Source organism: Nomascus leucogenys, unplaced genomic scaffold (genome assembly GCF_006542625.1).
Source record: "Nomascus leucogenys isolate Asia unplaced genomic scaffold, Asia_NLE_v1 Super-Scaffold_442, whole genome shotgun sequence".
Lineage (NCBI taxonomy): Eukaryota > Metazoa > Chordata > Mammalia > Primates > Hylobatidae > Nomascus > Nomascus leucogenys.
Window position 1 is genome coordinate 36,330 of NW_022095773.1, and position 26,440 is coordinate 62,769.

At 39.6% G+C, this 26,440-nt stretch overlaps 2 protein-coding genes across 2 annotated transcripts in view; one reads left to right on the top strand and one right to left on the bottom strand.

Annotated features, from left to right (window-relative positions):
- Positions 1-14,523: 14,523 nt before the first annotated feature.
- On the bottom strand, positions 14,524-19,767 carry EQTN (equatorin). The gene is made up of 4 exons (XM_030808370.1): positions 19,627-19,767; positions 19,203-19,254; positions 16,066-16,219; positions 14,524-14,842 (listed from the first exon to the last, which is right to left on the bottom strand). Exons 1-4 carry the CDS (start codon positions 19,765-19,767, stop codon positions 14,593-14,595), a joined length of 597 nt encoding a protein of 198 aa, XP_030664230.1. The 3' UTR covers positions 14,524-14,592.
- A 5,476-nt stretch (positions 19,768-25,243) lies between these two features.
- The window catches only part of LOC100607937 (intraflagellar transport protein 74 homolog), a 105,910-nt gene continuing 104,713 nt past the window's right edge, over positions 25,244-26,440 (top strand). Inside the window, 1 exon segment of the mRNA XM_030808371.1 lies at positions 25,244-25,360. Coding sequence (XP_030664231.1) covers positions 25,244-25,360 — 117 coding nt within the window.

The window sequence follows — 26,440 nt, forward strand, 5'->3', positions numbered from 1 at the left end:
ACATAATCCTGGGTTTAACAAGTGTCCCATTTAAGACCTGGGAATACAGAAAGTCCTATTCATTCACCAGTGGCTGACCTTGAGGCCCTGCACAAGCAGGAAGTGAAAGCTAAGGCTGTCTTATAAACCAAAAAATAAAAGAGGAGGGAACACTTTCCAATTTATTCTATGAGGTCAATATAACCCTGAGACCAAAAAAGAGACAGAATCATTACTGCAAAGAAAACTACAATCTCCATCCATTATTGAGTGGACAAAATGGATAACAAAAGTATGGTTATACATACAGTAAAATGTTCTTCAGTTGTAAAAATAAATAAAATTTGAATACATGCTACAACATGAATAAATCTTTAAAACATTATGCTAAATGAAAGAAGTCAGACATGCAAGGACAAATAGTATATCACTTCAATTACATGAGGTAAATAGAATAAGAAAATTCATAGAAACATGGCTGCGTGTGGTGGCATGCACCTGTAATCCCAGCTACTTGGGAGGCTGAGGCAGGAGAATCGCTTGAACCTGGAAGGCGGAGGTTGCAGTGAGTGGAGATTGCGCCACTGCACTCCAGCCTGGTGACAAAGTGAGACTCTGTCTAAAAAAAAAAGAAAAGAAAAGAAAAGAAAAGAAAATTCGTGGAAACATAAAGTAGAATAGAGATTACCAGTGACTGGAAGGAGACAGGAATGGGGAGTTATTTAATGAGTACAGAATTTCTGTTTGAAATGATGAAAAAGCTCTGGAAATGGATAGTGGTGATAGTTTCATAACATTGTGAATATACATCGCACCACTGAATTGTACACTTAAATGGTTAGAATGGTAATTTTATGTTATGTATATTTTATAGCCATTTTAAAAAGTCATTGACACTAACAAAAAACGCTACAGAACAATATCTGTGATAAATATAGACACAAAAGTCCTCAGTGGAATACTAGGAAATATAACCTAGCAACATATAAAAAAAGATTATATGCCATGACCAAGAACACCTATCAAATAAATGTAAGATTTAACATAAAAAGTCAATGCAATGTATCATATTAATAGAATAAAGGATAAAACCTGTGTGACAGCTCAATAGATGAAGAAAAAAGCATTTAACAAAATCTAACACAATGAGGCACTCAACAAACTAGGAATGGAAAGGAATTGTCTCAACTTGATAAAGGTTATATGTAAAAACCCCATAGTTATCAATGTACGTAATGAAGAAAGACTTAAAGCTTTCCCCCTAGGATCAGGAATAAGACAAGCATGCCCCTTATTACCACTGCTGTACCCACATTTCCTTTGTTAGGTTTTCTGAGCCATGGGGCCCCTGTGCAGAGGATGGAGCTAGCAGACAGTCCTCACCCTGCCCAGACCCCCTAGAAGTAACCAGGGGACTTTTGGTAACTGAAAAAGACCATAAAAGTCATCCAAGAGGGAAGAAGGAACTGAACCAGTCCCATGGCCTGGTTTTGAAAATGTAATGAAGAGAAAATGAATAAAGTTATTTGCTAGTTGTGCTCCATGAGTTTTTTATTCAATGTAACAATTTTGTGTGTCTTCAGATAAATTATATTATATAATACTAACCTTGTAAACAGCCTCATCCTCTGTTTTACAAACTTTCAAATACTTCTCAACAAAGAAGTTGACGGAACGTTGTCTTACTTCATCAGGTACTTTGGATGAGAATTCTGATGTTACTGAAGGTCTTTTCTGATGAGCCATCTTGTTAAATATATCTTTTGGCCTCTTGTTAAAAATAAAAGTGTTATTAGAGAAAAGAAGAAGACATGTTTCTGTTTAATATTCCTACTGAGTGTATGGAAGAAGTAAAACTACCTTAGGTCAGTTATATCAAAATTAAATTGAAAAGCAATTTCAAGTGTGAAGTTGAAGAGGTAGAATAAACACAAAGTATAAAATTACCTAAACTCACAAAAGGGAGAAGTGAGACTGCCACGTCTGTGCTGCTACCTGCACGTACGCAATGATAGCTGATCACTCATCTAATTATACTACTGTTCCACAACCAGATTCCTAAAGCTGGGATTTGCTCCTCTGATTCAAATATAGCAAAGTTTGTAGATTTCCGTCCTTCAAATATATATCCCAATGTCTTTCTGATAGCACATCATTAAGAAAACTGCTTGGACTTAAAATTTGTGAGACTCGAGTATACTTAGTATTAAAGTGATCCCAGCTATAAACTCTTAGCATTTCTTCTGAAGGACTTATAAAAAGACCTGGAGAACTTTAAAATCAGTTAATCTGCTTCACCTTTGAGGAAAAATAAAACCAAGCCAATATTATCCTTCTCAGTAATTGTTTGCATGTAGTACAAAGACATTTTAGGGGTGGAGAAAACCTTAAAACTGCCAGGTGGTTTTCTGCTACAGAATAATTGGAAAACAGGGGAGGAAAATCCCTGCCACAAGTAGAATAAGAATTACTTAAACAAGGCTACAACATCATATCACTGATGGCATTAGTTAGTAAAGAGCTGTCTCTGTCTCATATACATATACAAATATACACCCTCATTGGACACAGCTTGAAACTTTCCTTTTAAAAAATGTTGAGTAGGTTTCAACTAACCATAGCCATAGATGTTTTAAGTCTAAAACAATGCCTACTATTTCCAAGGATAGGATCAACAAAACATCTAAGAGTGACACAGACACAAATTACATCATAATGAAAATAACTATATTCATCGGTAACCTAAAAAATGTTGACATTTTTCTCTGTTGGGTCTGGCATTTATCTGAATTCGAAAGCTTCAGAAAAAAATATAGCCGCTCTTCCAGGGACTCTATATGTAAGCAGTATATGATGAAATATAATTCTGGTGTTCAGACTTAGTTTATAATACCTATACAGAAAGAGAAGCAATACTTTTGACAGGAATGAAAGATCTGGTTGGTTTTGCAGCCGGGTTTTCTCTTGAAAGAACTACATCCAGATGAAGGTCCATTGTGAGTGAATATTCTAAGAAGTTTTCATGAACAAGGAAAAAAAAGATAAATTTTAATGACATTAACCTCAGATGATTAGAGTTTAATCATAAATTCGAAATTTCACAACACTTCCTTTATAGGTTTGAAACATGCAACCTGGAAGAAAACAACATTCAAATGCAAAAAAATCCTAATAACCAACTCCAGTATAATTCAGAAGAATGAATTCAGATAATTGATAAAGCAATTGTAAAATACTTGCAAAATAGTACTACTATTGTGTAGCATTTAGAGATAAACAAAGTATTGACCCGGGAGTGGTGGCTCATGCCTGTAATCTCAGCACTTGGGAGGCCGAGATGGGTGGATCACTTTAAGATCAGGAGTTGAGACCAGCCTGGCTAACACAGCAAAACCCCGTCTCTACTAATAATACAAAAAAAGAAAAAAAAATTAGCCAGGTGTGATGGCACGTGCCTGTCCAGCTACTCAGGAGGCTGAGGCATAAGAATCGCCTGAACCTGGGGGGCAGAGGTTGCAGTGAGCCTAGATCACGCCACTGCACTCCAGCCTGGGCCACAGAGTGAAACTGTGTCTCAAAAAAAAAAAAAAAAAAAAAAAAAAAACAAAAAAAAGATGTAGACAAAATATTTAAATATCAATCATATTATTTCATGTAAAACTGTGTGCCATTGATTCAACTATACTTGGTAACATGTGGATTTATAAGAAATATTTTTTAAAATGAAGTAAAATTCCATTTCTTAAGTAAGTGATTTTTTTAAAAAAAGCTTTTTTCCAAACCTTTCCTTTGGGTCTGACAGGCTGGACATGAAGATGCATTTTTCTTCGGTTCTGAAGTGGCATCAATAAAAGCCTTCCCACTCTTTATGGTAGCTTTTATCTGTACTGCTTTGCTGGCCCGAATGATTCCAGTGGGGCTTGTTAGCAGTGGGACTGGTACCCTGAATGGTCTAATGATCTCTTTATTGGTTGGAGCCTGTAGGGCATCAACATAAAACAAATGAAAATGATGAAAAATTGATAAAATTGATAATTTTGCCTTTCTTCTGTCATAGAAGCTCGTTGGGGGCCTTACAGGCAGCCACACAGTAAACTGACCACATTTGTAATGCTGCATGTGATCCAATGCATGCATAGCTGGAGTATCCCCAGAAATAAGCAAATAATAAAACTGAACAACTATTGAAACATAATTTAAGAAAGTTTTAACTTTGAAAATGTAATGAAGAGAAAATGAATAAAGTTATTTGTTAGTTGTGCTCCATGAGTTTTTTATTCAATGTAATAATTTTGTGTGTCTTCAGATAAATTATATTATATAATACTAACCTTGTAAACAGCCTCATCCTCTGTTTTACAAACTTTCAAATACTTCTCAACAAAGAGGTTGATGGAGCATTGTCTTACTTCATCAGGTACTTTGGATGAGAATTAAACTTCATACAAAAGTGATAGTTTGTATGTAGACAGAAATAATAGAATAGTTAATAAGACATATCTACTAAAGTTATTGGACTTCAGAATTAAAGGAAGAATCCTTTGGGTAACCAGACAAAAGTATCAAGCGACTCAAAGGGTGAAATAGCAAGCAGACTTCTCCACAGCAACATTTGTTATAAGAGAATGAACATGTGAAAGAATGTTTAGCTTTACTAGAAATTAAAGAAATGTAATATAAGATAAGGCAATACAATTTTAACCAGATTTGCAGGCTTTAAAAAATTATAATGTGCATTGTAGGTAAGGGTTTGTGGGAAGAGAACTCTGAAACACTGAGAAGGACTATAAATTGTCAAAACCCTTCTGGAAGGTAATACAGCAACATGCTTTAAAAATCTTAAAATTCTTTATCTTTATTCCAATTATTTCAACGTGTGAGAATTTTAAGGAAACAGTTATTTACAAAGCCAAAAACTATTTATATACAAGAATTGGGGAGGGGGTAACAGGGAGTAGGTGGGACTACAGGCATGCGCCATCACACCTGGCTTTTTTTTTTTTTTTACATAGCACAATAAAATTAAAACTATAAACACCACAACATTTGCAGTCAAAGGGAAATAATGTTAGCCACCCAAAAAAACTTTTTAAGAAATAAGAGGAGGGTAACTAGCGTTTATTAAGTACTTATATATTTGACCCTGGCGTAGGCACTCAATTTTCCTTTCATAGATAAGGAAACTGAAGCTCAGCAAAATTAAATAACTTGCCTGAGGACATCCAACTATTCTATGAAGAACTGAAATTCAGGTTTTCATTTGTGATTTGGAAGTATAAACTCTTTCTGCCCTGCAGAAAGTTTGTTAAATATCTTTTTTGTTTGTTTGTTTGTTTTTTTGTTTTTTTGAGACGGAGTCTCACTCTGTTGCCAGGCTGGAGTACAGTGGTGCAATCTTGGCTCACTGCAACCTCCGACTCCCTAGTTCAAGCAATTCTCCTGCCTCAGCCTCCCGAGTAGCTGGGATTACAGGCATGCACCACCACGCCCAGCTAATTTTTGTGTTTTTAGTAGAGACGGGGTTTCACCATGTTGGCCAGGAGGGTCTTGATCTCCTGACCTCGTGATCCACCCGCCTTGGCCTCCCAAAGTGCTGGGAGTACAGGCATGATATATCACGCCCGGCCTAAATATCACTTTTTAAACACAAAAGTGTTAAAGGAATACTACTCACTGAACTGCTTCTTCAATTTCTTTTTTATATGTCATAAAAGAATTTCAGCACTTATAAATTACAAAAGTTTACAATTATTTTGAAAAACTAAAGTCGATTCTTGTTATTTCAGGTAGTTATACTCTGTAAGTCACCAGAAACTCAGAATTAGTGAACACTGAATCCACTGCTCCTAAAACAAACATGGGGTTAGGTTCAGGTAAGTCTCTGGTCACATTTTTTTTTTTTGGTCAATCAATGTATCACCTTGCTTTATGTATGTGTCATGTTTACAGACATCTCATTTAATACCCTCGTGGCCAACAGTACTAAAACTCATGCCTGAACAAAGCTTATCTAGCACATATTTTCTCTGTAAGGCACATCACATCCTTTTTATGCTTAGAAGCACTAGACAGCACTACAATGAGGGGCAATTTTCAGCACAAAATCACCAACAAAATGCACACAGATGCAAAAAAACCTGGCACTAAACAGACTGCAAAAGGACGTTTGTTTACAGTATGTGAGCTGAAGCAAGAAGGCTGTGTCACCTTCTTCAGCCTTAACTGTGAATGTGCATGTCAGGCAATTCAAATTTTTTGCCACTCTACGTTGTCTGTGAATGATCTCATAAGCACAGCAAGTCTTGATTTCAAGGTTACAAATCAATTTTATTGAGTAGGTGAATTCGCAAATTTGGAATCTGTGAATAATGAGGATAGACTTTTGAAATTTATGGTTAAGAGGCTATACAATGATAATATACCTGCTTTCAATGAAAATGTTAGATCTGTGGGTGGGGTGGGGAAATGGACAGGAAAATGCGAACAAGCAGGAATCAGTGTACTGACTGCCAGTAAATTGTGTCCCCTAGTGGACAAAAGGATAAGTAGTCCTAGAATAACAAAACTGGAAATAACAAAGTATGCACTTTATATAAAGTTTTGAGCTGGGTGGAGATGAGGAACTAAATAACTCACATCAAATTTGCCATCGTGTACAATTCTCTTTTTTAGTCCAGAAGTGTTTTTGTAATATAACATATCATCCTTTTCTGAAGCCTAGTGGAAAAAAGAATTATCTAATTTCAGCATAGTAAAGGCAAATTTGGCATGTTTCTCAAAAAGCCATATGAATCTAAGCAACAAAGTGTGGACAGATTTTTTAATAAAAATTCACAAAAAATTGAATTTGAATAGTTTTACATGTGTAGATTCCTATAAAAGAATCCTCTAGGCTGAGCACGGTGGCTCACGCCTGTAATTCCAACACTATGGGAGGCCAAGGCAGGTGCATCACTTGAGGTCAGGAGTTCGAGACCAGCCTGGCCAACAGGGTGAAACCCCGTCCTACAAAAAATACAAAAATTAGCTGGGTGTGGTGGCACGTGCCTATAGTCCCAGCTACTTGGGAGGCTGAGGCAGGAGAATTGCTTGAACCTGGGAGGCGGAGGTTGCAGTGAGCTGAGATCGCGCCACTGTGATCAGCTTGAGCGACAGAGATTCCATCTCAAAAAAAAAAAAAAAAAAAACAACGAAAAAAGAATCCTCTAATTTGAGAAATCAACTATAAGTTACTGTATATGGTACTATGGCCTCTGGAAACTGTCAACTCTGCCAGACACTATGGCTGGCCACTTATCAAGGCTTTTGCCTTGTCATTCCAATATATTATTGATCAAAACTATTAGAATATGTATATTATGTACATGTATATTGTATAGAATTTAGAACATGTATAAAATATGTATTTAAGCAAAACTCCCTTAGGTTTAAGAAAACAAGAATACAAGAAAAAAAATGCTAACCTGTTTAGCAGTGTTCTCCTTATGAGATTCACTTTCAGTGAACTCATTAGAAACTTAAAGACATTCTTTCATAGTGTCATCAGAATGAGAGGGGGTGTCATCTTCAGTACACCCCTTATCAGATTTGATTGGATTAGAATCAAATTTGGCTAATTTGCTGTCTTCAAAAGTAATGAGGTCTTGATTATTACCTTGCATTCTTGGCACATCGTCTTTTGCAAGGTCATCTGAATAAGAAATGTGGAACTGGCTTGGTGAATACCAACATTTAATTTCTTCTTTTTGCGTATCATAATTTTGTTTCCACCTGTTTTTCGCTCTTTGGGTAACTTTCTGATTACAACTTTCTTTCAGTATTTCATTGCCATTGAGAGGTGCAGAAGATGGACCTCCTTCTAAAATACAGTCATGCTTTTTTTATCCCCAAATTTTTCCTTCTCAGCTACTGTTTTAAAATGATACAAATTTACATTAGTTTTAATACCTGCTGATGTTTTCATGAGCAATGTAGGTAGTTGTAATTTGTCACTGCCATCATCTATTTATGTGGTTAGTTGGGTTTTATCTGTTTTTTCTTTTGTGCCACTAATTTTAAGATTTTTCTCCTCCAGGGGTGTGATATATACCCATTTATCCTTACAATGATGTTTGAAGCCTCTAAATAGTTTAGATTTCTTAGAAGTAGGCATGACTGGAGGTACATCTATTATAAGATCATCTTCAGATTCTTGAAGATCTGTTTTACTTCTTACTGGTGAAACAGAAGGTCTTTGCTCTCCAGGGACGTGTGGCGCTCTTCACTCACAGATGTTTTCAAGTGGCAGAAGTGCTGTTGATCAGCCTCATCCTGCTTTGTTTTAGATGCCCCAAGTAGCTCTGCAGAATAATTGAGGAAAGGATCATAGTCAAGATCAGTCTCTGGACATTTGAAGTCCATCACACACTTTCCAGGCTGTCTTTGTTCTTCGATGGTGCAATTCACTTTTCCTCTGGGAGCAGGCTATTTTCAGGAAAATCTTGCCTCACATTTGTGTCCTTCAAGGAGGCCACAGGGCTTTGAGTCAGTTCTTCAAGTGCTGAAGTTCATTTGGAGACCCTCTTCTGCTCTTCTTCAACCTCAGCCTTGACTGACTCATTTTTTCTGTTCTTTCTAATTTTTCCATAGTTATTTCTAGGACTGTCAGTAGAAAATACGTTTTGTTTGATCATTACAATCATGATGAAATGCAGATTCTAGAATACCCTGGAGAAGTAGCTTCCTATCAGAAGGACATTAACCCTTCCAAACCCAGTTTTAAATACAGGAGGTAGTTCGCTAAGTGATCAATTCTAGAAGGAGAATGAGAAGCCAATGGCTATCACTGTTTAAGTTTTTCAAATGTCTAGCTCATTCCCATGACTGATTAAAATACATTTACACCTTATTACTAAGGTGACTATACATCAGTAGGACAGGCCTTGTTTGTGCATAATTGTTTGTGTCAAACGTGACATGCTTTGGATAGAAAATATTCACCTTCTTATTACCAAGCAATGACAATTTGGAAACTTAAAATAACTGAATACCACTTACGCAGAACTGTATATAGTCTTCTCCACTGACACATCTCCTCTGTCCACAAGAAAAATGTATTTAAAGCATTAGTCTTTCCTTCCTTTAGTGAGTCTCAACATTCTAAGGTCCCTGATATCTATAGAATGCTTCAACCACAAAATAACCCCCAGCCCTTAACCATGACAATCTAAGAATCGACAGACAAAACTCTAGCTAGATCTACACTTCTGAGGAAACCCGGGAGAGTGACAAGACATAGGCTTGAAGTAACAGCTGTCCACAACACCCTGGCAGCTGCTTCCCTAATTTTTACTAGGAGAAATACGTCCTCTTCTCTCTTTCCAAGATACGCTTTCCTGTATCAATTACAGGATAACTTATACCTTCTCCCTTCTCCCAAACAAGAGATTTCAGATCTGAGATGTGGTCCCAATTATATTGTTTTTTATAACTCTGAATTTATTTTAGATAACCTACATGTGTTGTTAACACACACATGCTTCCTTTTCACACAATAAGCTTTTCTCCTGGCTCAACAGTCTTTCAACTTACCATTCATTTCCTATTAAGAAATTAACATGAATGAAATCCAAAACAGTGTAGCGGAAATGTGGCATTTTGATAGTTGGGGAAGGAGAGGAGCACGCACAAGAATGAGAATTATCTTAGGATCCAAAGATAAAGGCCTGGATCTAATTTCTCTTTAAATTAAAGGGCAGTAAACTCCAGATAAGCAGGCGGAAGTGCCTTTTGGCTTAAGCTGGGTTTTATTTGGTTGCAATGATTTAGGAAGGGCTGTTAAATAGTGCTTTGGGGGCACTACTGAAAAAACATGATTATACTTTCCTTCCATATCACGAACAGTGTTAAGTTTTTCTGTTTTTGTTTTTTAACTTCACCAGAAGCTAGATTTGGAGGGTTAATTTTGAAGTCTGAAGGCACGCTTAGAATGTCTTCTCAGGCTAGAGCTCATTGGGAATGGATCCTTGGATTGGTAATTATTCCTTGCCTTCACCAGAATTAACAGAGACCTAACAGCCAGTTTCCTTCCTGTCTTTTCCACCTTTCACAAGAGCACAGGAAGCTCCTTACAGTAATTCCACGTTGGGGATGAGGGACGGAGAGAGGATACCTTGCACCTGTTTCTTAACAAGCAGCAAATCTTGTGCACGGCATCCTAGGCACCTTCCTAGGATCCTGGGTTCCCAAGAAATGCCATTTACTGGTCCTCACAAAGAGCTCACGTGCCCACGCAAGCCCCTCGCCCACGACTTCCTGACCTGGTGACTTTGGCCCTGCCCCCATCTGAGCAGCGCGCTGGTCCACCCACCTGGGGCACCATGGAGCCCCGCGGGCCCAGCAGTTCTTTCGGTTACTAGGGAGCTGGTGCCCACTCCTCCTGGGGGTGGAAGAGATGCTCTTGACGCCCGCTCAAGCCAACCACCTTTCCAAACATCTCTGGGACAGCTTCCCTCTACAACCCAGGGTTTCAGGAGCTGAGGGACCACCCAAAAGGCCTGTAAAAAACACCATCAATCAGGACCCCTGTAGCACCCTCACTGTTCGGCATGTTTAGGACACACTTGTGGCAGGAGGGAGGAAGAAAGAGGGAATAGGGACTAGAACTTAAGGCTGCTGCTCCCGGGTGTGTGATGCTGGGAAGACTTACTCCTGGGCACTTTAGAAGGGCTTGGCTGCTAGTTCTAAGGCGAGTGCTGGTGCTTCTTTCCCATCACAGCCAGTCCGTAGGAACTGATCCTAAGTTCCTTTGCAGTAGGGAGGTCGATCAGGAGGACTTGTTTTTCTAGCACCAGTAAGGCTCCTGCTGATCAAAAACAGGATGTAGCAGAGAAAGCTGCCAGAAACCGGCAAGGAAAGCAACTTCTGCTCTCACTGATCATTATTAAAGACACTCCCACCAGAGCCGTGGCAGTTCACAAATGCCATGGCAACGCTTGGAAGTTCCCTTGTATGGTTCCAGGAACTCCCTGCCCCTTTTCTAGAAAATTTGAAATAACCCTCCCCTTGATGAGCATGCAATTAAGAGTGAGTATAAATATAGCAGCAACCCATGCTGTAGCTCCTGATCTGGGCTCTTCATTTGCATAAAATAATGACACTCCCACCAGTGCCATGACAGTTGACAAATGCCATGGCAATGGCAGAAAGTTACTTTATGTGGTTCCACAAACTCCCTGCCCCTTTTCCAGAAAGTTTGTGAACAAACTACCCCTTACTTAGCCTGTAATTATAAGTAGGTATAAATAGAGCTAGCTGGCAGTCCACAAGTGCTGCTCTGCCTGAGGGAGCCCTGCCCTGTGGAGCCACCACTTTCGCTGTACAACGTTGCTCTTTAAAAACTTGCTTGCTTTCACTGTTGGCTGGCTCTTGAATTCTTTCCTGAGCAAAGCCAAGAACCCGCCCGAGCTGAGCCCCAGTTTTGGGGTTCACCTGCATCACTGTGAGTAGTTAAGGTAGAGGAAAACAAAGCAGCAAAATACACCTATGGGGATGGGGGAACAGAATTGAGAGTCCCCTTTGAGGTTTGGGGAAGAGGATGATTAGGGAGCATCAGCAAAAGGAAATAAGGGGGAGTTTCAGAATGGGGGGGAGACTGATAGGCTAAAAAGGAACTGGTTTCATGATGCCTTCCAGGGCAAGCAGGTCAGAGGTCCAGAAAACCTGTTCAGAAAATGAAGGTTTAGTTATGGATGGCATAGAGGGTCAGCAGTGAGAGACAAGAAGACCTCTCCCCAACCAGCACTGGCTGTGAGACCCTCTTCTCACTTCTAGAGCAGGAGAGGGAGGAAAAGAGACCACACACACCAGTACCTCCTGACATTCTTCCTGTGCCCACTCCCCTTCCAGCCCCCTCAAAATACCTTCACTGCACTTTACAAGGCAGACTATGCCAACTGTCTAAGGATGAGTGATCAGCCCATTTAAAAATATATAGCTAACATATCTCTTTTGGCCATTTTAGATATTGTAGCCAGAGTAATGCTGTACTCAACTTTGTACAATGCTTTACTTTAGTACCAAAGACAAGTACCACTACTACTAGTACTACTACTACTTTTTACATGATTGAAAAGTGGCTCTTCCACCTCTTTCCAATCAGGAAAATTCTTGGTACCTCCTAAGGAGGGGTGGAGAGAAAACGTGGGAATGGTTGGTTATCAACCTCTCTCCAAGCCCAGCTGATATTCTCACGTCCCTTTCTCACCTGTGGACTCAATACAGCTCCTTTGCACCTGGAGCATCTCCAAGCAACTGCAGTCACCTCCCTCACTTTTCCACCAGATCTGCAGGTGCCTGAACTGGCAGTACAAATGCTGGCACTGATCCCTGGAGCTGTCAAAAGGGCACAGAAAATGGCAAAAGTAACCGGCAGAGGGTAGCATGGGCTGCTGCTCCAGGCCACCTCCACTGGCTCAGAAACTGTGAGCACTGTTGGCAGAGACCAGGCAAAGGTGAGCGCCTGACCTGCTGCCTTTTCCCTCAAGGGTGCTGTCTTTTATAGCCCATCACTACTCAAAGGCGGAGCTCCGTAGCTTTCCCAACTGATGGTGAGTGAGACTGGGTGGGAGTCTGAGGTGAAATCTGGGAGTGAAGGACTCTAACAATGGATAGTAGGGGAAGTGGCAGGTGAGAGTAAAATGTGTGTTTATTCTCGCGAGGAAGAAGAATTATAGATACCCAAGCTAAAGGCAAGGAAAACAATTTCCCAAGAGCTGAAAGAGCACCTGAGTTAAGGAACCTTCTGTGTCTTGGGTGCTGGGCCTGTGGTGCTCCTAAGGACTTTTGTTGCCAGTCTGACTATTCACCTTCATGGATCATGGAGAGAACCTCAGACTGGAAGCACATCACAGCAGGTGCTCTTAGGCAATTTATCTGACTTACCTGAACTTCTGTTGTTTGATCTGTAAAATTAAACTCACCTTTCATAAGATAGTAGAATTTAATGTGATACAATGTTCTAAAGTGCCTATTATAAAGTAGGTACTCAGTAAATGAAAGCTATTGGTGTGGTAAAAATTGAAGAGGGCAATGAAACATGCCCTAAGTTCTTCTCCCATATCCATACATATCCAGAAAAGACATGATGCATGTCCCTAAATCCCTCCATTTGAAACTAATTTCTTTTTTTCTTTCTGAGACGGAGTTTTGCTGTCTCGCCCAAGCTTTGGCACCGTGGTGTGATCTCAGCTCACTGCAACCTCTGCCTCCCGGGTTCAAGCAATTCTCCTGCCTCAGCCTGAGTAGCTAGGATTACAGGCGTGTGCCCTACACATGGCTAATTTTTGTATTTTTAGTAGAGACGGGGCTTCACCGTGTTGGCCAGGCTGGTCTCGAACTCCTGACCTTGTGATCTGCCCACCTGGGCCTCCCAAAGTGCTGGGATTACAGGCATGAGCCACCGTGCCCAGCTGAAACTAATTTCTAAAAAGGAAACTTTATCCCTATTTTCTGTCTTTGTAAATTGAAATACTGTTGGTATGGATAGCCACAAAAGTCACTAATAAACTTGAATAAGTCTTCAAAAAGCATTGCTTTTCTTTCAGTGGAACATAATAATCCTGGATGCCTGGGGGAAGAGAGAAAGAAGGGCACTTCAGCTCTAAAAGACTCAGAGTCCATGAGTCCCCATCTAGGAAATTACCTGCTGGAATTCCCCTCTTCCTCTCTCTTCTTCTGGAACACCGTGTTGTCTCAAACGATTATGCATACTTTAGAAATGGAAAAATACGGCCGGGTGCGGTGGCTCAGACCTGTAATCCCAGCACTTCAGGAGGCCAAGGCAGGTGGATCATGAGGTCAAGAGATCAAGACCATCCTGGCCAACATGGTGAAACCATCTCTACTAAACAAAAAGTAGCCGGGTGTGGTAACGTGTGCCTGTAATCCCAGCTACTTGGGAGGCTGAGGCAGAGAATCGCTTGAGCCCGGAAGCAGAGGTTGCAGTGAGCTGAGATCGCGCCACTGCACTCCAGCCTGGTGACAGAACGAGACTCCCTCTCAAAAAAGAAAACAAAACAAAGGAATAGAAAAGTATCTTTTCTTTCCTACCCTTTGTCATGTGAGAGCAACCCCTGATGACTTTTAAACAGTTCAAGAATGCTAAGAGTTCCTACCACTAATTTAGTTTCATCTCTTGATGGCACAACTGTTTTGTCAATAAAACATGAACAGGTGTGTTCTTTTTGCTTCAACGGTGGTGAGGGGGCGCATAGGTAGTGGTGAGTTCCCTGATGTTCTCAAAATGCCCCTGGGGAAGGTAAATATCTAAATGTCCTTGTTTTAAAATCAACCAGCCTACAGAAAATATCTTTCAAAGTCACTCTCCAGGAATGTTTTTACTTGATGAGTTTCTCCCACCTTAAATTATCTTCTTGTGCATTTTCCATTAAATTTTATAACCAAGAGATAATTTTTATTGAGTCTGTCCTCCTTTTAAGACACCAGAATGTTTGTCTCAGCAGAGTTTCAAACTCATGACATTAACAGAAGACATAAAGAAAGGTCTTTTGATGACAAAATAATCAAAGTTATTTATTCATCAGTATGATTTCTTCACCGGGTTCCTCGATTTCTTCACCGGGTAACTGACTCATCGTTTACATGCATCTCATCATCTGAGCCTATGGAAATGATATCTGTCATTATCTTAGATTCTGATATTCTTGTGCCTGATCTTCTCATATCTGAAGAAGTGGTACCCAAAAATGTGCTGCTCTCTGCACTCTTGGAAAAGGATGTATCTGAAACACCTTCTGATGGATGAAAGTAAGACATCGTGGCCAGCTCTGGGTTGACGGAGTATTGACTCTCACAACTTTTATAACTGAAGAAGAAAAGAACATATATCAAGAATTGTTTTTAATTGTGTACATTTGTAACTCAGAAAAGCATTCAAAAAATTAAAATATACGAATTTTGCCCAAAGTATTAGTTCCTTAGTAACATTATATGAATGATATATAGTTTTTCTTTTCTTTTCTTTTCTTTTTTTTTTTTTTTTGAGACAGAGTCTCGCTCTGTCTCCAGGCTGGAGTGCAGCAGCGCAATCTCGGCTCACTGCAACCTCCGCCTCCCAGGGTCACGCGATTCTCTTGCCTCAGCCTCCCGAGTAGCTGGGACTACAGGCACGCGCCACCATGCCCAGCTAATTTTTGTATTTTTAGTAGAGACGGGGTTTCAGCATGTTGGCCAGGATGGTCTTGATCTCGACCTCGTGATCCACCCGCCTCGGCCTCCCAAAGTGCTGGGATTATAGGTGTGAGCCACCGTGCCCAGCCTAGTTTTTCTCTCATTGTAATTTGATTATATTTAACATTTGAAGCATGTTTCAAATCTCTACTAGAATTTATAAACCCATTTACTAAAACAGTAGAAGTTGCCTTAATAAAAGTTTAATAAGAAACATGTACAATGAAATTGAACGAATGGGAATAAATACCTAGGATCACAGTTTTAATGGACCACAGAAATACACCATTCGTCAAAAACACCACAATGAAAAGAATGGAATTAATGATCATTATGAACATTAAGCAATTCTGTTAGGATTTTTGAAGGTAATCTGTTACACTGCCTGAAAAATGTTAAATAATTCCTTCAATGAGGTTTGAGTTGAATTTAATATTTTTATAAGAAAGAGCCCATGGACAAGTCTCACAGTGTAAAGGTGATAGAGATTGGCTGTTTTTTGAAAGTCTCAAGGCTTGCTTGAATAAAAAAACATTAGATGCTAAGCAGATATGCTATTTAGAACAAAATATATTTGTTCCAGGGCTATATAAAAAAGAGCATATCTAGATTCTCTTTATCCTTTCCAATTGACTAAGGTTATTTCTATCTCTGGATGAATACTGGGAAAAAGTTCAAGTAGGGTATTCCCTTAAAGACAGTCCTGTGCTCCATCTGAATAGGGTAAATGGGAATCAATTTGAATGCCGTATGGATAAATTCAGAGATCACAAATTCCTAAGAATCTACTAAAGAGAGGAGGGAGAGAATGCGATGTCATGCATTTGTCGTGAAGACTGCAGAGATCTGCAGACTTACCTCAGATGCCTCAGTTTGTACAGTGTAGCACTACAGAATGCCAAGAGGACCACAAAGAGGAGGAGGGTCATCAACGAGATTCCCAGCATTAATTTGATCTTCAGATCCTCTAGATCTGGCTCATTTTCTCCCTGTGTAGCATTCACATCAGACTCTGAAAAGAAAGAAAATGCAATGGAAAATAGGATGTTCAGTGTGTTTTCCTGAAGGAGTAAAGATTGCAAAGCAAATACAGAGAAGCAAGCCCTCCACCATCCAGAGTATTAACCGGCCTGTCTCCCATCCCGCAGGCAATGCAAAGGACTAAAGCCGAGCACTATTAACTTTCCTCTTTAACCTTCACAGCAACCCTGAAGGAGCTGTCCTTAGTATCACAGAAGTTCACAGTATCACAGAAGTTTCTGTATTTGCCCATAGCACATAGTAAGTGGCAAAATCTGGTTTCAAATCCAGGTTACCAGATGTCAAAATGCATATGTGGCAGACTTTCTCTGATTTAATCTACCATGTCTGAAGAGATTATTATTCAAAACGATTGACTTACACACAAGGGACCAGTCTTTCAGGAGGTAAAGGTGCATGCTCTAGTGCTGCGTCATACACTGATTTTTCTTTTAAGCTAAAAGGGTTGTATAGTGAATGCTTCCTCCATGAGGCTTAAAGGCTAGTTTTGCCATTTTATTACTGAAAAGACTAAACTTAGTGTACTTCACATTACAAAAATAAATAGAATCAATTTATTTAACTTTCTAAAATAAATCAAATATAAGATTATGTCTGGATCCAGAGATATCAAGAGTCTTTTTTTAACTAAATCTATTAATGAAATGATAGCTTTACTGCCAAATTTTACATTTTCTTGAATATATATCTGACTTAATAAACATTTAATGATGACAATATGTTGTTATTTCTCCCCTTTTCCCCAGCCAACCCCCAGCATCTGCCAACTCAAAAGTTCCAAGGGTTTTCACTATTTTCTAGGTAATGATATTTAGGTGATAAGCAATGACAAGCTTCCATGTCTATATTCTCTGATTTTAAAAAATTATAATTGTCAATGTGTGACCTTAGACTTTGAAAATGTATACAGTTGTCAATGACTCTTTTAATGCTTCGAGGCCTGTTATTTTGGGAATAATTAAACAAATTATGTTAAAATGGGCTGTGCTCCTGAATTGCTTTTCTGTCTCCTGAAAGGGTTTTCAGTAAAGATGTGTGCTCATAGTACATCTTCTTTATCTAGGTGATGGTCAGAACTAGAGAAGGGTTTGGAATTCGTAATCACTGGAAGTTACAGAAAAGCTAATTACAAGCGTGGGCAGCTTTTCTCTCTAAGCCTCAGTTTTCTCAACTGTAAAATGAAGATAATACCAACTTCATGGAGTTGCTGTGAAGACTAACATAATAATATATCTACAACACCTAACATGTAGTACGTGCTCAATAAACAATAAAATCAATCAAGCTCAATTTAATCACTTAAACATTAAATAGGAGAAATGACAAAGCATTTATAAAATGAGCCAGCATTTGTCATTCCTGTTTATAACTTTTCTAAACAAAGAAGAATTACTCAATTTTCTTTTCTTTTCTTTTTTTGAGATGGAGTCTTGCTCTGTCGCCCAGGCTAGAGTGCAGTGTGCAGTGGCACAATCTTAGCTCACTGCAACCTCTGCCTCCTAGGTTCAAGCGATTCCCTTGCCTCAGTCTCCTGAGTAGCTGGGATTACAGGTACCCGCCACCATGCCTGGCTAATTTTTTGGTATTTTTAGTAGAGACGGGGTTTCACCATGTCTTGGCAGCTTGTCTCAAACTGCTGACCTCGGGTGATCTGCCTGCCTCAGCCTCCCAAAGTGCTGGGATTACAGTACCCAGCCAAATCACTCAATTTTCCTGAAGCACCACAAGGCAAATGGCCACACTTATCAATCCAGTGCACAAATGAGGGGACAGGTCTTAGATATATCATCATGCTATTTTTCAACCATTTATTTGTAGGACAGAGGTTTTTTTGGGGAAATTAATGTGGTTCTTTCATGAAATTTTCCATTCAAATCAGGAGACTTACTCCTATTAATATAATTAAGCCATTAAGGAAAACTCTATCCAGCCACAGGAGCTCACATTGATTGCTGGTGAGAGTTCCAAAAATACTTTGGAAGATAGTTTGGTAGTTTCTTACAAAGATAATCACTCTCATCTTCCCACCTTGCCCTCCCAAAGTGCTAGGATTACAGGCAAGCCACCCACTGCGCATGAACATACTCTTACCATATGATCCAGAAATCATATTCATAGGTATTTACCAAAATGAGTCGAAAACTTATGTACACACAAAACCCTGCACACGAGTGTTTACAATAGCTTTTCTCATGATTGCCAAAAATTGGAGGCAACCAAGATGTCATTCAGCAGAAGAATGAACTAGGGTACATTCACACAATGGAGTATCAGTGATAAAAGTAAATGAGCTCTCAAGCCACAGGAAAACATGGAGGAATCTTAAATGCATATTGCTGAGTGAAAGAAGCTAGTCTGAAAAGGTTACATACTGTATAACTCCAACTATATGACATTCTAGAAAAGGCAAAACTATAGAGATAGTAAAAAGATCAGTGGTTTTCAGGGGTTCAGGAGGAGAGAGGAACAAAGGGATGAATTGATGGGGCAGACGAGATTTTAGAGCAATGAAACTTTTGTATGATACTGGGATGGTAGACACGTGATATTATGCATTTGTCAAAACCCAAAGACCTGTATAATACAGAGTGAATCCTGATGTAAATTATGGACTTCAATTAATAATGAATCACTATTGGTTCATAAATTGTGACAAATGTACCACATCATCCAAGACGTAGGGGAAACTGAGGAGGGTGAAATATGGAAATTCTGTACTTTCTGCCAAATTTTTCTTTAAACCCAAGACTGCTCTAAAAATAAAGTCTATTTTGAAAAAAGACTGCATTCTACATATTATTCACTCACCTCCTCCATTTGGTTTCAGGAATAAATGTTACAAAACAGGAAGGTGGTAATGGTCATGTGGGAAGTATAACTGAAAAAGAATGCTTAGGAACTATAACTCTCCTAAACAGTGAATGTCCTCTCTGAGATGTTAGTCACCATGATACCGCCTTTCATACGCCAGACTTCACTAGGAAAAATATTATCATCATAAAGCCACTAAGATGTGTAAGAGTATTTATGTGTCTATTAGTTGAAGTACTTTGGTTCATTTGTTGAGACAGGGTCTCACTCTGTCTCCCAGGCTGGAGTACAATGAATGACATGCCATCGCGCCCAGCTAATTTTTGTATTTTTGATAGAGAAAAGGTTTTTGTCATGTTGCCCAGGCTGGTCTCGTTCACATAAAATGTTTGTTTTCCAGCCGCCCCGCTGTTTTCCACTTTTTCCAAAAAGTGCTGAAGGGTGGTGAAGAAACAAACATCAGTCCTCAATTCTCGCGAGAGCTCCGCGTGTAACCAAGGGCTGAGGCGGAGGATTGGTCACTCAGGATGAGGAGCCTCCGCTATCCCGCCCCCGTTGCCGGGATACGCCGCGGCGCATGGCCGCTAGTGGGTAGGCCTGAGAGCCGAGGAAAACTGCGCGTGGGCCTCGGAAAGACGTTAGGGCACCCGCGAGCCGGGCAACAGCACTCCTTTGGCGCCGGTGGAGGTGAGAAACCCTGGGTCCCATCTCTTCCTCCCTCCCTCCCAGGTCTGTTCTCTTGCCTTGGAGATGCTGATCCGCTCCAAACAAAACAAATTCAGACTCTGGGTCTTAGCTAACTGTTACCGTGGGGCCTGTAGCCAGGCCAGGCATGTACCAATTCTAGTCGCGCGGAAGGTGCGAACAGACCTCCTCCAACAGCCCGACCCCTCCCCCACCCCCCGCAGGAGACCCGCCAAGCACAGAGCAGAGGGAAGGACCACGATGGGCTGAAGGATTTTAGTCAAAGCAATAGATTTCTGCCTGTTACAGTGGAAGGGACTTATTTCTGTCTGTTGATCACAGTGGGGGCAGTTAGCAACTTTCCACTTATTCACCTGTGTGAGAATGGTTGGTTTAGGGAGGATAACGATAGTCATAATAATTAGAAGCAGATGTTTTAAATTTAATACTTATCGTCTTCATAACAGCTCTGCAAGGTAGATGTCACCCTTCTGTTTTACAGAAGATGAAATCCTGAGGGGTTAAGTAAGGTGGCAAGATTATGCAGCTGCTAACTTTGTCAGCACTAGTTTGTATCGCTAATCATTCTGGATCCGAAGGCCAGGCTGCCTCTCTGATTGTGTGAATAACTGGAAATTGTGTGAATCACTGGAAATTGTGTGAATCTTTGATTGAATAACCCCGAAGTGAGTGGTATATTTGTTGCTAATGCCCGCCTCTTAATCCCACTGGTAATAATATAATGGTAAGCTTTTTTTTCACCACAGTAAAACAGTGGCAAAGAAAATTGGGTGAAATTTTTGTATGTTGTACATTTTCTCAAAGTTAGCAGGAAACCTAGAGTAATATCTTTTCCACTGGAAAGAGATGTTTATTATGCTCGTCTTCTTGTGGAAAAACCATTTTGATCATACACCCTGTCTTCCTTTTCAGAGTCATTTCATGAAATTCCTTTTTCCATTTGAAATTCTTTTGCTTTGCAGAGTTCAAAATGGCAAGGAATTAGAATCAGGGAGCTAGTGGGGTCAGGAACATTGGTGTGAACATATTCAAATGAGATATATGAATGGAAATTTCAGATAAACACTTGGAAACTCAAAATTGGTGCCCAGTTGAAAGGGCCGAACTGTAGGCATTGATTAGTGAGCCGTACACATAGTTGGAGTTATAAAGATGCATGACTGTAGAAAGGATAGCAGTCCAAGGACTGATTACAAGTAATGCTAAGAAAAGTCAGAAAACTAGTACTGGACATAGAGTGTAGAAACAGAGAAATCATTTTAGTCCAACACATGCTTTGTTTGCCTTTTTTTTTTTTGAGACAGAGTCTTGCTCAGTCGCCCAGGCTGGAGTGCAGTGGCGCGATCTCGGCTCACTGCAAGCTCCGCCTCCTGGGTTCACGCCATTCTCCTGCCTCAACCTCCGGAGTAGCTGGGACTATGCCCGCCACCACGCCCGGCTAATTTTTGTGTGTGTATTTTTAGTAGAGATGGGGTTTCACTATTTTAGTCAGGATGGTCTCGATCTCCTGACCTCGTGATCCACCCACCTTGGCCTCCCAAAGTGTTGGGATTACAGGCGTGAGCCACCACGCCCAGTCGCTTTGTTTGCTTTTTAACAATTTAGTAAATTTTTGTAATTGGCAATACCTTTATGTAGGAGGAAATTTAAAAGGTACATGAGAGAATAAAGTTTTTGCTTATCACTGAGGCAGATGTTGGGGATGTAAAGATGATTAAGATTCAGCTCTTGCCATAAAGGGCGAGAAATACTTAAGCAGATCATTTCAAGTGGTGTGATAGGTTCTGGAATAAAGTAATACACAGGATGCATGGTAGCATGTAGAACAGGCCTATACACTGAAATTGAAGAAGACGAAGATTCCAAGACCAGTTATAGACTGGTCATGGAAGGATTCCCAGAGAAAGTAACAGGCAAAATGTGTGTTAGGCAAGGGGACCACTTAAGAGGCTGGTATAATAGTCCACCTGAGTCAGTGATGCCCTGAAGTGGCCAGTGCTGTAGGAATAGAGAGTAAAGTACCTGTTAAACACTTAGGAACAAAATCAGTACAACTAAACAAAACAAACTCAGTGGAACTATGTGATCAGCCATGGGAGTGAGGGAGAGGAAGATGTCAAGGACTAAATTTCTGACTTGTGTGACTAGGAGGTGACACCAAGAGGAAGGACAAATTTTGGGGAGATGATAATGAGTTTGGATTACATATGTTTATTTTGAAATATTTAGACATCTAAGTGGAGATGTTATTATTTGGATATAAACACCGCAAGCTGAGTGCTAAAATAAGGAAGTTGTGTGGAATCAGTTTATTAATTGTTAAAACCGTGAGTGTGGATAAGGGGGCCCAAGGAGAGTTTAGAGAGAGAAAAGAAAAAGATGGTGGATGGTATCTTAGAAAATGCTCTATATAGGGACAGATCAAGGAGACAGAAAAAAGAACCAGAAGAGAGGGAAGTGTCATGGAGATGTTTCATATAAATGTGGACACCAGTAAAGTAGGATGACATTTACATCACTGGCAATATTGGCAGGGGTCATTTGAATCAAACAGTAGCAATCCAGGAGACAGTGGGAAATGAAGCAGTAGAAAATAGTGGATATAAGCTATTCTTTTTTTTTCTTTCTTTTTTTTTTTTTTTTTTTTTTGAGATGGAGTCTCGCTCTGTCACCCAGGCTGGAGTGCAGTGGCACGATTTCAGCTCACTGCAAGCTCTGCCTTCTGGGTTTACGCCATTCTCCTGCCTCAGCCTCCCGATTGGCTGGAACTACAGACACTCGCCACCACACCCGGCTAATTTTTTGTATTTTTAGTAGAGACGGGGTTTCACCATGTTAGCCAGGATGGTCTCGATCTCCTGGCTTCGTGATCCGCCCGCCTCGGCCTCCCAAAGTGCTGGGATTATAGGCATGAGCCACTGCGCCTGGCCGGATATAATCTATTCTTAGGAATTTGGCTGCATAAAGGAGGATATATGGGACAGTTAGATAGAGGTGGTTGCAGGATCAAGAAATAAGTTTTTGAAGGTAGGAAAGAATTGAACATGGTAACAGACTGAAAAAAGGAGAAAGTTTAAAGATAATTGGTAGCAGTGAGGTTAATGTCACAAAGAAGATGGGATCAAGGGTAAATCAGAGTAAGATTGATCTTGAATGAGAGAAGGAATGGCTGTTGGGATTGGAGGGCAGGATGGATGTAGAGAAGTTTATGTGCCCCAAAGGTGATGGAGTTCAAGTTGTAATTTTCTTAAATGAGTCATCTGCTCAGAGTGGCAGGAACAGAGGTTAAATAGAAAAGTAGTTAAGGGTGAGAATTATCAAGTAGAGAAGTATCTTAACAAGGATAAATCATTTCTGAAATGAGGGTCCAGCTAAGATTTGTGACTATCACTTTGCAGTACCCCAGTCTGTACAGGTGTATGATTTCCACCAGCAATGTTCAGCACTTCAGATTGGATGTAGAGAAGGGTTTCTGATTTTGCCAGATGGGCTGGAGAATAGTTCAAGGATACAAATTAGTTGATGGTGCTCATGAGACACTAATTTCATGAGAGAAGGAGGACAGTTCTTAAACACCCTTGTCAAGGTATCATTAGTGACTTCTTGGATGGGGACTCCATTGGACATTTCAGTTTTCATCTTACTTGAATTTCCAACGTAAATGGCATATCTCAGATTCCTGCCTTCTCTTGGCATCTCTGACACACACTCCTAGTTTTTTTCTTTGCTTTCTGGGCCTTAATTTTCAGTCTCTCACACTAGATTTTCCTCTTCTGTGTAATCTGTATGTATTGATGTTCCTCAGGACAGAATCTTGGACACTATTCTCTTTTTCTCCATATTCTCTCTCTAGATAAGTATCTTCATAACTATTTTATATGACCTACAATAGGACATACATTTTTATATTGTAGCCCAGTAAACACATATGTGTAAATTTATGTAAATATAGCTGAAACAAAAATTTACTGAAACAATGTTTACCCTTCATATTTTCAGTTAACTCTTTTTGTTTAAATTTTATTTCACGTTTAAGTATCTTGGTCATAACCTGCAAAATTGTTTTCAGAATTTACTAATGGATGTGACCAACAATTTGAAAACTACTACTCTAAATTATGAGACAGAATTTTAAATAATATTATATTCTGATGAATAAAGGAGAGGGCTGATAAACTGGGAGAGAATGAGTGAATTAAGGAAATGGTTTAAAGGCAGGTGTAGCAGAATGAAGATGAGAAAAGGGTAGAAGGAGAGGAGAAGACCGGAGAATGGAGTATTTCAATTAAGATGTTTGAGGTGAAGCAATTCCAGATGATGACAAGCTCCATGTCTCGCCATGGCTATAAATTACTGAAATGGAGTTAAGATCATTGCTAAAGTTGAGGTCAGGGAACTGTAAAGCTGGAATGTTGGGTATTGGATCTAGTATCTAGATGGAAGTCATCCAGGATGATGGTGAGATTGGAATAGAGAAGCTGTGAACTAGGTACAAAAGACTTTAGTAAAGATAGAGGAGAGATTAGGAAGTCACTAATTACCAGCAACCAGGAAAGATCAAGGCAATATTGTTGCATTCCCAGATCCTCAGAGGAAGTGAATCTTGTTTGTTTTTTTTTTGGGGGGATGGAGTCTCGCTGTGTCGCCCAGGCAGGAGTGCAGTGGTGCAATCTCGGCTCACTACAAACTCTGCCTCCCGGTTTCATGCCGTTCTCCTGCCTCAGCCTCCCGAGTAGCTGGGACTACAGGCACCCACCACCACGCCCAGCTAATTTTTTGTATTTTTAGTAGAGATGGGGTTTCCCTGTGTTAGCCAGGATGGTCTCGATCTGCTGACCTCGTGATCCACCTGCCTTGGCCTCCCAAAGTTCTGGGGTTACATGCGTGAGCCACCACGCCTGGCCTGTTGTTAATTTTTTTAAAGGTGTGGAAGAATGTTTTGAAAGTGACCCTGAGGAGCAAGAAAAGTGCCACCTCCTTTGCTTTAAAATTGTGGGACAGGAAGCTAAAACACTTGGACTACCGAAAGTGTTACTCTCAGGGGAAACCAAGATTCTGTTAAAGTTAAGAAAATAGAAAGTATTTGTAACAAGATTCAGAATATGAGAGTTAGTCATGGACCAGAAAGTGCAGAGAAAGGATTAGGAGCACAGAAAGATGTTGGCTATGACAGGAGAGAAAATTTACCAGAGTATGGGATGAGAATACTAAAGAAATAGATAATAGAGGGGCTTGCATTTTGGTAAGATAATAGAAAGATGAGGAAGGAATGTTGCAAGAAATCTCATAGTTGTAAATGGAGCACGATGTCATATTTGAACAAAATTAGCCTCGTAGTGGTACACAGAATGGCAGTTTGCAAGAACAATTGTTGTGAATTAAATGTAAGGGTATGATGGGTCATTATTGTCTTGCTAGAGAAGACATCAAAGGATTGAACTATTTATTGCTTCCAAACAGCGATTAAAGTGAAGAAACAATGGCCAGCAATCACAAATCTTCAGCAGCTCGCCCTGTTTCAAGAGGAATTGGGTAAATAGGAAGGCCTCCTTCTGGGATACGACCCCTATCAGGAAATATTCAAGTGGCAACTGCAGTAAGTTTGAAACAAATCTGTTTACTTTGGGAGGCCAAGGTGGGAGGACCACTTGAGTCCAGGAGACTGGGGCTTCAGTGAACTATGATCATGCCACTGCACCCCAGTTTTTGAGTTTTTGAGACTCTGTCTCAAAAAAAATCTGTTGAATGCTTGTGCATATATTGTGGTAGAAGTTGGAAATCCCCTCTGTAATAAGAGATTCTACTTTGTTGTTTCTTTATTTCATAAGCATATTATTAAACATGTTTGTGTTGTTTTTTGGAAAGCATCTGGAAATGTAAATGTGGAAGAGTGTTTTAAAGACACTCTGGGAAGAAGATGCCTGCTCCTGCAGATACTCAATTTAAAGCTGCAATAATTTTAGTTGAATCGTGTATTGGGGCCAGAATAAAATGAAATGGAATAGACTAGAAATAGAATCAAGCATGTAAGAATTTAGTTAATGATTAATGTGTGTTTCAAATTAGTTGGCAAAACATGGAGCATTCAATAGAACATTCCAATAATTGTTAAACCATTTGTTTAAAAGTATTTTTAATCCTCTCTTATACCTTTTATCAGAATTCTACATAGTTTAGAAACTTGGTATTTCAAAAATGAAACCATAAATGTAGTAGAGGAAAATGTTGGCAAGTATTCTGTTTGAACTTGATATGGGCTAGGCTTTCTAAAAATGACAGAAATAACAAGTACTGAAAAGGAAAGTATTTTTATTATATATCTGAATTTACGAAAAATAAAACACCATAAAAAATTAAAAGAGAAATGACAACTGGTAAAAACATTTATAATATATATACCATATATAGGATCAGAATCTTAAAAGGTAAACTTTACTAATTTTTAAGTGCTCTTTCTGTATTAAGACTACAAGCCTTATGTCCAATCAAAATTTCATGACATTTCTTTTGATGCTAGGGGTAATATTATAAAACTATTCTAAAACTCATCTAGAACGATACAACAAAAATAAGAAAAAGTACAATATTCTAATGTAAAATATGTTATAGACAATGAGTGAAACAATATTCTGATTGCCATGGCACCTGGAGGTAAACTCTAGTAAATGTTAAAGAG

Bases quoted from the DNA above. Each gene is read 5' to 3' on its own strand.
- EQTN (XM_030808370.1), bottom strand. From the start codon at position 19,767: ATGGGACCCAGGGTTTCTCACCTCCACCGGCGCCAAAGGAGTGCTGTT. The intron at 16,220-19,202 runs GTATCATGGTGA...CTTTCTTTTCAG, and splicing joins AGTCTGGCGTATGAAAGGCG to AGTCTGATGTGAATGCTACA. The intron at 14,843-16,065 runs GTAAGTCTGCAG...TTTCTTCTTCAG, and splicing joins TACAAACTGAGGCATCTGAG to TTATAAAAGTTGTGAGAGTC.